Source organism: Cantharellus anzutake, assembly GCF_015039405.1.
Source record: "Cantharellus anzutake strain C23 chromosome Unknown EI90scaffold_23, whole genome shotgun sequence".
In the NCBI taxonomy this organism is placed as follows: Eukaryota; Fungi; Basidiomycota; class Agaricomycetes; order Cantharellales; family Hydnaceae; genus Cantharellus; species Cantharellus anzutake.
This window is the reverse complement of record NW_024066973.1, coordinates 745,745-757,607: the sequence shown is the minus strand read 5'-3', so window position 1 is coordinate 757,607 and position 11,863 is coordinate 745,745. Positions and strand designations below refer to the sequence as shown.

General features: G+C 47.7%; 7 protein-coding genes across 7 annotated transcripts; 3 read left to right on the top strand and 4 right to left on the bottom strand.

Moving 5' to 3' along the window:
- The first annotated feature begins 621 nt into the window (after nt 1-621).
- Nucleotides 622-1,711, top strand: EI90DRAFT_3057979 (uncharacterized protein). Its single transcript, XM_039060332.1, has 6 exons — nt 622-706; nt 760-776; nt 824-993; nt 1,043-1,369; nt 1,418-1,562; nt 1,619-1,711. The coding sequence occupies exons 3-6, from the start codon at nt 982-984 to the stop codon at nt 1,696-1,698; spliced, it is 564 nt and encodes a 187-aa protein (XP_038916146.1). The 5' UTR covers nt 622-706; nt 760-776; nt 824-981; the 3' UTR covers nt 1,699-1,711.
- A 441-nt stretch (nt 1,712-2,152) lies between these two features.
- EI90DRAFT_3057977 (uncharacterized protein) lies at nt 2,153-3,142 on the bottom strand (the record flags this gene model as incomplete). The annotated part of the gene is made up of 4 exons (XM_039060331.1): nt 2,153-2,239; nt 2,368-2,436; nt 2,470-2,526; nt 2,762-3,142. 4 exons carry the CDS (start codon nt 3,140-3,142, stop codon nt 2,153-2,155), a joined length of 594 nt encoding a protein of 197 aa, XP_038916145.1.
- Nucleotides 3,143-3,467: 325 nt separating this feature from the next.
- Nucleotides 3,468-4,225, bottom strand: EI90DRAFT_3057973 (uncharacterized protein; the record flags this gene model as incomplete). Its single annotated transcript, XM_039060330.1, has 2 exons — nt 3,692-4,225; nt 3,468-3,620 (listed from the first exon to the last, which is right to left on the bottom strand). Coding segments are annotated over exons 1-2 (468 nt in total), but the record flags the coding sequence as incomplete, so codon positions are not given.
- A 58-nt stretch (nt 4,226-4,283) lies between these two features.
- On the bottom strand, nt 4,284-5,181 carry EI90DRAFT_3016429 (uncharacterized protein; the record flags this gene model as incomplete). Its single annotated transcript, XM_039056989.1, has 4 exons — nt 4,284-4,382; nt 4,428-4,440; nt 4,506-4,699; nt 4,801-5,181. 4 exons carry the CDS (start codon nt 5,179-5,181, stop codon nt 4,284-4,286), a joined length of 687 nt encoding a protein of 228 aa, XP_038916143.1.
- A 608-nt stretch (nt 5,182-5,789) lies between these two features.
- EI90DRAFT_3057966 (uncharacterized protein) lies at nt 5,790-6,697 on the bottom strand. Its single transcript, XM_039060329.1, is given in 3 exon segments — nt 5,790-6,042; nt 6,124-6,636; nt 6,647-6,697. The coding sequence occupies 2 exon segments, from the start codon at nt 6,511-6,513 to the stop codon at nt 5,977-5,979; spliced, it is 456 nt and encodes a 151-aa protein (XP_038916142.1). The 5' UTR covers nt 6,514-6,636; nt 6,647-6,697; the 3' UTR covers nt 5,790-5,976.
- A 537-nt stretch (nt 6,698-7,234) lies between these two features.
- On the top strand, nt 7,235-8,180 carry EI90DRAFT_3057965 (uncharacterized protein). Its single transcript, XM_039060328.1, is given in 5 exon segments — nt 7,235-7,256; nt 7,321-7,400; nt 7,420-7,598; nt 7,661-8,031; nt 8,108-8,180. The coding sequence occupies 3 exon segments, from the start codon at nt 7,373-7,375 to the stop codon at nt 7,679-7,681; spliced, it is 228 nt and encodes a 75-aa protein (XP_038916141.1). The 5' UTR covers nt 7,235-7,256; nt 7,321-7,372; the 3' UTR covers nt 7,682-8,031; nt 8,108-8,180.
- Nucleotides 8,181-10,862: 2,682 nt separating this feature from the next.
- On the top strand, nt 10,863-11,557 carry EI90DRAFT_3016426 (uncharacterized protein; the record flags this gene model as incomplete). The annotated part of the gene is made up of 2 exons (XM_039056988.1): nt 10,863-11,342; nt 11,492-11,557. 2 exons carry the CDS (start codon nt 10,863-10,865, stop codon nt 11,555-11,557), a joined length of 546 nt encoding a protein of 181 aa, XP_038916140.1.
- Between the last annotated feature and the right edge of the window lie 306 nt (nt 11,558-11,863).

The following is an 11,863-nucleotide window of genomic DNA, read 5'->3' as shown; positions in this document are numbered from 1 at the left end:
ATTTGGCTGTATATTAACGGGGTAGAAGTAAAGGCTGATCCGCCTTTTACAGCTACCCCGAGGGTTTATATACAATCTTATACATTCTCAGCACAAATAAATAGAGAAGCTTCCGCGACGCTAAATTAGCGTCGCGACATAATTATTACACAACACAACATCAACTGATGTTGTGGGCGGAATATAGACATGGGCCGGGGCCTCACACCACCCATGCTCTTTTGAATTTTTGCTAATACCGAAAACCTTGTTTACTTCCTCTTTGCATGCTATCTCCTTTCTATTACTGTGTCCAATAAATTATATGACAATGATTTGGACAACAATACAAGTGATGTGGTGCAGAGTCCAACAAGCGAAGCGAGCACTCTAGTCTGAAAATTTCCCACAGCAGGATTTAGTGAATATATTGTTGGAGAGCCCTTTTCGGAAATATCCGAAGAGGCTGTGCGAGTCACATGCACATTATTCTGCACACAGAGTCATTAAGTAACCCGGCGTTTCAATGTTGTTCCGAACAGCGAACAGACCTCGTCGACCATGGAAAACTTCGGTGGTCACTGATGCTCTCAAACAGAATCAATGGAGGCCCTTGATCGATATGGTATGTACCAACCAGCATTGAGGCACTGACTGATGGTACAGTGGAAGCGAGACTGCGACGCACTAGGGATACCAATTCCCCAAATCTTCGATTGATCGCTAAGTACGCTTGTTCAACATCAACCTTACTTCTTACTCACGTAGCTCTGTTTGCAGGCTTCTCAATAAACAAAGTGAGTCTAAAGTTTGTATTTTTTCCAGGGTTCTGATTAGCCGCCAGAGCTTGCTGCCGCATACCGTGCCCCTTTTGTTGGTGGTGCGCCTCTCACTTTCATTAGGCACCTTGACCAACTCGACCGGGATCAGGGAAACCGCAACCGACCACGTTATGCCAAAGCCATCTCAGTAGTCCAAAGCTCTGGGGTTGGGAAATCGCGTATGCTGACGGAGGTGTGTTTGTCCTCTGATCTTGAAAAAAGAATGACCTTATTTGCTCTAGGTAGGTAGACGAATCTTTACCCTCCCTATATGTCTTCGTAGACCGGATAATCCTGGTTACCCGTTATCGGACGAGCCCGTGTCCACCTATCTCAAGACCAAGTGCGGCAACAATAGCCTTATCATCAGCACACTTTCGGGTATCGCTGATTTCCTTGCAGCTGTGCATGAGACTATGGTAGAGTCTCTCGTTGATATTGTTGTTGAGCTTGGTCAAGAGAATTACACAAGGGCAGAGGTTCTTGGTCGTTGGCACCAGAAAATGGAGGGGGAAGGCCAACGAGATTTTCGGGTGGAGTTCTATAAAAGGGTGATGGAACGCGTCCAGGTAAATTTCCGTTCTTGTCCTCTCTGCTGAAGCTGATAGATGGCTTAGCTACATTCAAGTGATGATGCAAAACCAGGCAAAAGTCCCAAGCTCGATGGGGCAACAAAGGAAGAAATAGAAAAGGCCGTCGGGCTCGTACGTATTACTTTGTTGTTCGTTGGCTTCAACTTCAACCCAGCACTCGGGCGAAATGGTGAATTCGTTCGTGTAATGGTCGTGCTGTGCCTTACTGAGGAGTCATGCTTCTAGTGAGGCCCTGCGCCCGGGAGGCGGCTTATTGCTTATATGCCAGCACGTCTGGTGTCCCGGCGACCCCTCTAGCAACTTGATACTTGACACCAATTGCATCTGTAGCAATAGGAATTTTTCTTTTTTTGGCTTGCGCTCGTTACCAGTTTTTCCAAGGTATGATTCCGTGAACAATGCCCAGACGGACGTTCGTCTGGCAGACCAACCACTTGTGCCCTCAGCTTTGCAATCAGGTGGCGTCCGCTGCTTCAGCCTGCCACTGCCTTCGATACTTAGTCCGTCATTTTCCCCGTTATCAGCATTCTACTGCCTGCGACACGAATCGCAGGACAGGTGCCACCCGAGACGTAGCTGGCAGACCTGCGTCCGCAGTGTGGGCTCCCCTACACCAAGCATACAATTGTTTTCCTGAGGGATAGCTTCTCGGAAATATCCTCCCCAACTCGCGGGATGCTGCTCTTGGTGTTTGCGAACACCATTTCTTCCATGAAGCGCCATGCAAAGTTACTGGTTTAGATATTAGTGCAATCAGTCTCAGTTGGGAGACGACGTGGACGATCCGAAAACCCATAGCATCACGCCACTGATGTTGCAGCAACAAACCCTCAGGTCCAAGATGACCTGTATAATCAACCACAGACCTCTTCACGATCTCGATCGTGGCCCTCTCACTCTGCACCTATTCTGCGTCGAAAGACTAGTTATCCATGATTAACTACATTGTAAATATTAATTAATACTGAACACACTCTGCGTATCCTAGCTGATGCGTGGAAGCACCATTGCAGCCGACGGCCATAAAAATCGTCGCCAACCCGCTCAAAGAAAACGTAACAAGGGAATATTCAGACGGGGAAAAGCAGAGCAAACAATAGGAAAAAAAAACTCTTCGGTGCTTTTGAATGGGACTGCAGATCATCGATTCTCCCGCCCAAGTGACCACTACCCATCCAATCAGGTTGTCCGAATTTATTGTTATATTGTTATATATCGGTTGACTCAGTGCGCAGCGATGATGACAGTTCCCGGGATGGTTACTACACTCGCTTCATTCTTCGCTCCAGCCTTACAGCAAAAGATAAATAAATAAATAAATCGTTCAACATCGGCTTGGCCGCCACCCAATTCACAAACCAAACTTACGGTTTGGAAAATAGTCACCATCAACCCAAAAATTTCTTCCTTCCCCTTGATCTTCAAGTTACTCGGCAACATAACGTCCACCTTGAAACTTCCATGCCCAGTGACGGAGTGTCCACCCTCAACCAAATCGCTGTGAGGACTGGTCAAGACGAGTTCGCCAATATTCCCGCCGACGACCGGGTTCGTTCCAGGGTGTAGTCCAAATATAACGTAGTACTGAACAGTATTGTCTATGCTCTTCTCGGTGAGAAACTTGAGGGTGAATTTGTGACCGTGAAGGACGCCCTGGGGAATTATGACGTTGGTTATGATGGCAAAGGTCGAGTTGATGCATATGAGGAAGAAGAGAAGTGAGGCAAGGAAGTTGTGGAAGAACTTCATATTGACGACTTGGGACTTTAAGACTCGAACGTGGGGTTGTGCGAGGTCAAGCAAGGAGGGCGCGCTGCATCCACACCATCTCTTATCAGCTGAGCATTCACCACAGCACGTGTTGGTCCCCCTACTTTACGTACAATTCCCAAAAAGCTATTTTTGGTGCGGGTCTAAATTTCCTGTTCCTGAACGTGACTCACGCCAAGCGATTATCATTAACGCCTATCGTGGGAAGCTAGAACCCGAATTACGTCCCACGTCGATCACATCGTTGGCTCGCCATGCTCGGATCTGGCTTCTCAGAACTCATCAACATGAATAAAAACCTCTTCGACGCTTTAAAATGTTGAGTACAGATCATCAATTCTCCCTCCCTCTCCCTCTCCCTCTCATGAACACCCCACACATCCCAGTCGACTCAGTGCGGAGCGATGGTGACGAAATCAGAGAACTTTAAAATACTTGCGATTTGGTCGAATCCAGTCTTTCGGCAAAGAATAACCATCATCATCATCATCATCATCATTCAGCAATCATCCCCATCCCTAAACTCACCAAATTTACTGATTGGAAAATAGCCGCCGTCAACCTGTACTTTTGAGTCCTCCCTCTCGGAGTCCTAAAGTGAACCGGCAACGCCACATCCACATCGAAATGTCCAGACCCCGTAACAGAGTCTCCACTCTCCAGCCAATCGCTATGAGAACTGGTCAAAACAAATTGACCTATATTCCCACCCGTGAGCGGACCCGTTCCAGGTTGCAGTCCGAATATTACAAAGTACTGAGCAGATGGGCGGATGTAGGCAAGGGTGAAGAACGTGACGTTGAACACATGGCCCGGTCGGAGGGTGTACGTGGGTACTTTCATGCCAGTTGTGAAGGCAAAGGCCGAATGGATGCTTGTGAGTGACGTGAGAAGGAAGAGGAGCGAGCTGGCGATGAAGGTGGTGTGGAAGAACTTCATGTTTGGTGACTTTGAAATGTGTGCGTGGGGGTAAATATGGCAAGGTCAAGCAAGGGAATACTTGGTCGCTGCACCGCACCCACTCTTATACATGGGTCCTGCCTACTTATACATGAGCTTTCGTGAGGGGGGGGCTGGTTGCGCACAGCCTCTAGGATCGTCAGATTCATTCGTTCAAAAGCTATGCTGCCCCTGAATTAATTAATCCGACCCCCACCCAAGCGATCACAGCATTCGACAATGGCACGGCAACAGGAGTTTTTGCACGTTCACCATCGATCTATATTTATCCCGTGGCGGCATCGCCACATTATGTATTACTTACTCCCATTGGCAAGCTGTGCAGATTGCATGTAGCCTAGCATCAGGCAGCATCAAGGTTCTACATATCTTCGCCAGTTACATAGGAGGCGCTATTTGCGGACGGGTTCTCGGCCGCGGGTTCCGTTGTGCAAGCTTCATTTCATCCACATAGTATATACAAAGCACTCGAGCGATTTGAACGCCCAGTCCGTCAATTCTCCTCATATTGAAAGCCACATCCTCGGTTGACTCAGTGCGGGGCGATGGTGACATTTCCATGGAAGATCGCCACACCTGCACCATTTAACGCTCCAGCCTTATGTCAAAAGAAAGGAAGGGAAAGGCAATCAGCTTATCCGTCACACCAATCACATAATTCACAAAACAAAACTCACCGTCTGGAAAACAGCCGCCGTCAACACAAACTTTTCCTTCTTCTTCGTAGGAGTCCTAAAAGTACGCGGCAACAACACGCTTATCTTGAAACTTCCAACTCCCGTGCTGGAATGTCCACCCTCGACCAAATCGCTCTGAGCACTCGTCAAGACGATCTCGCCCACGTTCGAACCAGGAGGTGGAACGATTCCAGGTTGTAATCCAAAAATAACGTAATACTGAGCGTTTTGGATGATGTGCGGGTGGGTTAGGAACGTCACGGTGAACGTATGGCCTGGGCGGAGGATGTTCTTGGGTGCTTCGATGCTGCCTATGATAGCAAAGGCCGAGTTGATACTGAGGAGGAGGAGGAAGAAGAGTGAGGCGAAGAACTTGTTCATGTTGAACCAGTACTCTCTGTACTTTGAGACTCGAACAACGGGGGGTGCGTGCAATAGGGCGAGGTCGAGCGAAGAACGAATCATACACACCTTCTCAGCAAGCTCTTTATACCTACCTTCCCCACAACACGTGTTGGCCCCCCTTCACTTTACGTACGGTCCTGTTCTATGTAATAAAAGGCCGGTAACCTGCCTACAATCCCCACAATATTACATGGTGCAATTTCCGAGTTTGGAGCGGGATTACGATGGCGACAGACCAAAGTCAGTTCGTATTCAATACCCACTTTCAGCTATGTATTCATATTACGTCTCAGCGTTTCAACTGCGCCAAGCTGTACAACAACGAAAAAACAAGTGAGTTGCTTACATAATCGCCGCTTTTTGGATTCCCCGGCTCCGATTAATTAAGCGCGCGCCCTTTTTGTCCCCCATGCTGTAAAGGTCAGCGTGGGTACTAATCGCATATTTGTGAACTCATTGATGCATGTACACGTCCAGGTTTGAAAGATTTACAGATCGCTTCTGAGCCCGAACTTCTTATAACTCGGCGGTATGTATTCTGGTTCGGTTTGCAGTTGAGCTTCGATGCGGCCAGAAATCTTCGTTGATTGGGTCGGGAAGGGTCTTCTCAATTTCTTACCGTACTACATAACTCCATTTTCCGCTAGTTCGATGAGGCTTACAGTGACATGATATTTAAGTATTTAAGTAAAAACTCTTTCGGCGCTCAGATCGTTCAAATTCTCTCTCCCGTCGACAGCCCCGCCTCCATCAGATAGAACTTCGATCGACTCAATGAGAAGCGATGGTGACAATTCCATCGAACTTGATCACTCCTGCTCCATTCAACGCTCCAGCCTTATGCCACAAAAAAAGAAAGAAAAAAATCATTCAACATCGGTTCGATCGTCACATAAACACCCAAAAAAAAAAACTCACAGTTTGGAACACAGCCGCCGTTAACACAAACTTCTCCGTCTTCCCAGTAACGGGGAAATTTTTGGGCAACGTGACGTCCACGGTGAAACTTCCATGCCCAGTCTCGGAGTGATGACCTTCGACCAAATCGCCCTGAGGACTCGTCAAGACGAATTCACCCACATTCGAGCCAGGTGGTGGTGTCGTTCCCGGTTGCAATCCGAAAATAACGTAGTACTGGGCATTCTGAATGATATGGTTCTCGGTGAAGAACTTGACTGTGAATTTGTGGCCGGGACGAAGGAGGATGGAAGGTACTTGGATGTGAGTTATGATGGCAAAGGCGGAGTTGATACTGATAAGAAGGAAGAGGAGGGAGGCGAGGATGTTGTTGTTGTGGAAGAACTTCATGTTGACTGGATGACTTTACGGCGTGGGGGAGCTGGTGAAGCAAGCCATGGAAGAGAGTTCACACTTTTGGCCCTTATACCCCTCCACAGTACGTGTGTATTTACGTACAATCTTAACCCCACGGAACCTCATGACTGACGCGTTGGTTGCTTGCAGTTGTTGCTCCCGGCTTGAGAGCGGAATACATATTGCATCATTTTGCATGAGTTCAGTTGTTCATTTGTATTGAATTGCTATTTTTGGTTGCACGAAAAACGCCAAGTGATCATGCAACCCCCTGATAAACGTACAAAGCCACAACTACATAGTACCAGTGCTGATATTACGTCTCAGCGTCTCACATCTAAAAAGCGCATGCGCAAGAGTGGGTGCGACAACTGGCGCACGTTCGATCGGCTATGCTGAGATCTATTTTCATCCTCGTTCTAGTGGCCGCACATGGCTTCGTCAGAGGATCTCGTCCATTACCTGCATGATTCCTGATTTGCATCACCATCAACCCAAGCTTCGTATATAAGAGTGACCCTCAGTGACAGTCAAACCCTGCTGTTGTCACGGATTCTAGTGCAGAGCACCGTCCGCGTCTTGAAAAGCTATATAAGGCTTCTGGGTGTTGCGCAATCCCACTGTCACATGCACCATTGACGCGAAGGAACATCTTCCTTCTGGGGGACTCGGCCTAACCGGCAATCTCTTAGATCCGGTTATATAGTGAACCCACCCACGGTTCGGCAGCTTTGTTTACTTAGGGGTTTACATATGTGCACCGGAAGGCATACATTGCCTTCGTTAATTAGGAGACTCAGATCTATTCTGCGGCTGGTGTTCTTCTGATCAGGCGTACTAACTCATTCATTTCATGAGAATCAGTCAATACAAATGCTCCCACAAGCCCGGCTGGTAAAAAACAAAAAACAAAAAACTCGTTGGGCGCTTCGAATGTGATTCCAGATTATCATCATCATCATCATCTCTCTCTCATGAACAGCGATGGCTTTCATCGTTACGGCCTCCTCGACCTAGTGCCTGGCGATGGTGACGATTCCATTGAAGCTTATGACATCTGCGCCATTCACTATTCCAGCCTTTAAAAACAAAAAAATAAGACAATTGGATAGATCTTCAACCCAAAATCACAAAAACTCACCGTCTGGAGCACAGCCGCTGATAACACATACTGTTGCTTCTTCCCAGGTCCAGTGATCTGAAAGTTACGAGGTAATCGGACGTCTATCGTAAAATTTCCAAATCCCGACACGGAATGTCCCCCTTCGACCAAATCGCTCTGAGGACTCGTCAAGACGAATTCGCCCACGTTCGAACGTGGAGTCGTTCCGGGTTCCAATCCGAATATAACGTAATACTGAGCGTTATTGATGATGTGTAAGTTCGTGAAGAACGTCACGGTGAATTTGTGACCGGGTCGGAGGACGTTGGTGGGTACTTTGATACCGCTTATGATGGCGGAGACGGTCGAAAAGTTGATACTTGTGAGGAGGAAGAAAAGGAAGAGAGAGGTGAACTTGAAGTTGTTGTGGAAGAACTTCATGTTGACGATCGACTTTTTCGGACTCGAATTAACGTGGGGGTTAGATGTCCCTGCACACTTGAGCGCTTGCACGACTCTCTCTTATACCTCCTACATCTTCTCTCACCAGGGGGGGGGGGGTTCCTTTGTCTCATCCAAGAACCCAAGGCTGGACGCTGAAGCTGTTCTAGTATTGCTCCCGGATTCCGAGCGGATCATCTGACTTTTCATTTCGTCTTCAATAGCTGGCTTTTTCGGTGCTATTCAAGGCTTCATGCTGCGCGCACTAGTCCAAGCCTCTTGTGGGGACAAGCTCGTACGTGATTTATAGCTGTGTAGTAGCGTGCAACATTGTTGGTACAGTCCGGCGTTCGCCATCCATGCATGCATGCTAGCTCAGATCTATCTCATCGTCTATATACCTTCGATCGTAGCGTCGCCAAAACGCAAGTTATCGTTACTATAAAAACATTAGTAAATTTCACGCTTCTGGGTCAACAATGCTTCTCAGTTTTGCAGTACATTACTGGTTTTTGGCCAGAAGCTTAAGGTCTACTAAGATGTTAGGAGGCTCTCTCTATATATATATATATGCGGCTGGTATTCTCAATTACTAACACCCCTTTTCACTAGTTTAATAGACGGAATGTTCACCGGCCCCCTCGACCAAATCGCCTTTAAGGACTAACTCGTCAAGACGAAATCACCCACATTTTGAGCCAAACCTGGGGGGGGGGTCGTTCCGGGATGTAAAAATAAAGTAGTATAGTGCTGAGTACTTTGGAGGAAGCCGATCTCGGTGAAGAACGTCACAGTGAACTCAATGTGGTCGGGGTGCATGGGGGATGTTCGTAGGCACTTGGATATCGGTTATGAGGGTACCTGAAAGCTGAATTGACACTCGTAAGGAGAGAGAAAAGGTTGTTGTTGTTGTTGTTGTTATGGGAAAACAGCTTCATGTTGAGCATTGAGAACTCAAATGCGAAGTGAGATGCGCGCGACTGAGTAAAAGACTTGCACCTTGATTATTGTAACCCAGAGCAACTTTTATACCCATTCCTTAAAGCACGTATCGCTTCCTTCACTTTTACGTAGATCAAATCCCGCCCACAAAACCCGCGGGCCGCCACCATCACTCCCGACGTACGTGAGTGAGCACAGGCGCTCAGTAGCCACTTTGTGGCGGTAATATTCTAGGCTTCACATATATATAGACAGAGGTGATTTTACCCAAGGGTTTCAGCCCAGGCGCGCACACTGGCATGTCAAGTGATCGTATGTACCCCTGGGGAACAAGTTGGCACGTACAGCCAAGTGGCAAGCTAGTTATGTACGTCCCAAATTAAATCACAGCGGCGTCTCAATTAAAGTGAACGGCTGGCGCGGTCGCCCCGCTGCACTGAGATCAGATATAAGTATTTATCTCGTCATTATACATCGGTCATCCACGTGCACCTGGGATCCGAATTGAACTTACGAAGGAGGGCTCCATGTGCACCCATGGCGGTGCAGTTCCCTGGCAGTTTCCGCCACAGCGAGCTTGTGTACTCCATTTTCGCACGACCGTGGCGCCATGAAACGCGTTATCATCTGTCTGCTGTTATGACGCCTGATCTTCATTCATTACCAAAAGTCAAAGCTCCCTGGAGCAGGAGTGACCCTTAGTCGTGATGGCCCTTGGGATCGTCGACCCTGCTGTTGCCACGGGGTTCTAGTCTTAGCAAGAATGCTACGCAACAGGAATGAGCTCTGTATAGAGTTCCCATAGCCACTACTACGCTTACTATGATAAGCGAAGGCCCCTGGTCCAACTATAGGGAAGTACTGTAGAGTTACAGGGCTTCTGACCGGGTTTAGGGGGTGTAGTCACTTGCATTCGCAATCCACTGTTATCGATGCAAATTAGGAGCCATGCTTCTCTCCGGGCGGACGTTCGGACGTGGAGCCCCACCGGCATTGTTCTTAGATCGAGATCGGTGCAACCGATAAGCGCTTGTGGACAAACATTCAATATTGCAAAACTGTTATTTTTACGTTTTCTCGGAGTTACTGATCGGTGCCTATCTGCCGATTGAATTACATACTATCCCATCACTGGACGGTATAATCAGGATCGTTGCTCATGTGGTTTTGCACTCAAATGGAGATGTGTGCTTGTTGTTACCTCTCTCTAAGTTTACGTCTTCAACGACTTAATGAAGGCCATGCATGGCTGAAGCGGACAGGGTTGGGGAATGGCATTAATTTGGCTTTTGGGTGAAGCAGCGATGAAGCCCTTGAGGTTCCTCCGGCAGTGCATGGGTTTGCCTTCACATTCGCATGTCCAATTGGCTTCACTCTTCGCAGCCGGTAGATCTCGACGGCTCTCGCCCAGAACACAAATCTGATCTTCTGGTGTGCCTGATCTGAGCAATCCACTACTAGCATTTACATCATCGGCCACTTGCCCCAGAGCGTTGGGTCTCGTTTGTTGCGTGCTGCCTAATTTAAGCCTTGATTTTATGTAACTGTGTGGATCTCATGATTCCTGGCAGGAGTCGTACCCGCGGGTCCAGATTATTTGAGAAGCAAAGGTAACGCGGACGACGTTGCAGCTTTTGTACGTATATCTATTTTCAAATTTATGTGGAATATAAAAGGCTTACACTATAGTTAGAACGTTCATCGTCTTCAAGTTGACTGAGCGCCAAGCGTGTTGATAATCGACAAGTTGCCGACGAATAATTGACTGGTACGGAGTTCTTTAGATCGATTCAGCCACCCCAAACTGATACTTTCCAAACCCATCCCACTCTCCGCTTCGCCAGGATAAAATCACACAATGAGGACTAGCACCTTTACGACCACCACCTTTTCCCTCATCTTTCTCCTTCTCATCTCCCAAGCTCAAAGCCTAATCCACAGCATCTCCGCACCCACAAAAGTTCTCCACCCAGGTGAAAGGTTCATCGTGACATTCCACACAACCCCTTACATCCAAAGCAACCATCAATTCTACGCTCTCTTCGGTATAGGGTCCTTCCCAGCCCCTGCCGTATCCTTCTTAGGACTTCCCATTCCAGCCGTAGCTCCCGTTCCTGGTGCAGATGGCGGATTAGGGTTGCGTAACCTTTTCAGTGGACCTAGCGGGAAGGGGAAAGCGGGGATCGATATTGGTGGTATAGATCTTTGGGAGGCGAATTTAGGGAACGTTGGAAGTTTGAAGGGATTCAACGTGACGTTGAGGTTACCTGTGGATTTGATTTTGGGTACGAAAAATCGAGTGAAGAAGGTTGTGCTTCAAACCGGTGTGCTAGGAATGGTATGCCCCCCCTCCCCCCTTGGTCTTTTTCGCGCAATTGTGACTAACCACTTTTGATTTTGATCCCTTTCACTCCTTTCCAAATCTAAACGATCGATTCCTGAAAACTCGTCGACGACCTTTTTTTTTTTTTGGATCGGCTTACCTAGGTGGGAGCATCTGGGTTGACGACGCTGTCCTTCTTCAACACTACGATCAACATCAAGGCTCCCTAACCCCCCTCCTGATGCCTACCCTAACGCGTTTCATGGACGGCGTTTCCCTGAAACTATATGTAAATTGCCCAAGTGCTTGTTTTTGGTTCTACTTACCAGCCCCATTCTACATACAACATCCGATTATGTATATATCACAGCTCCTGTACATTATGTAAATTCCCCTCCATCGGATCGGTTGTTCTTTTATTCATTTTTTGTTTGTCTGTACATGGGACCGCGAACAAGATCTCGGGCAGGCTTTGGACGTCCTACCGCCGAACCTGAGGGAAAAAATGGGGGCGGATTACAAGTACAATGGTTTAC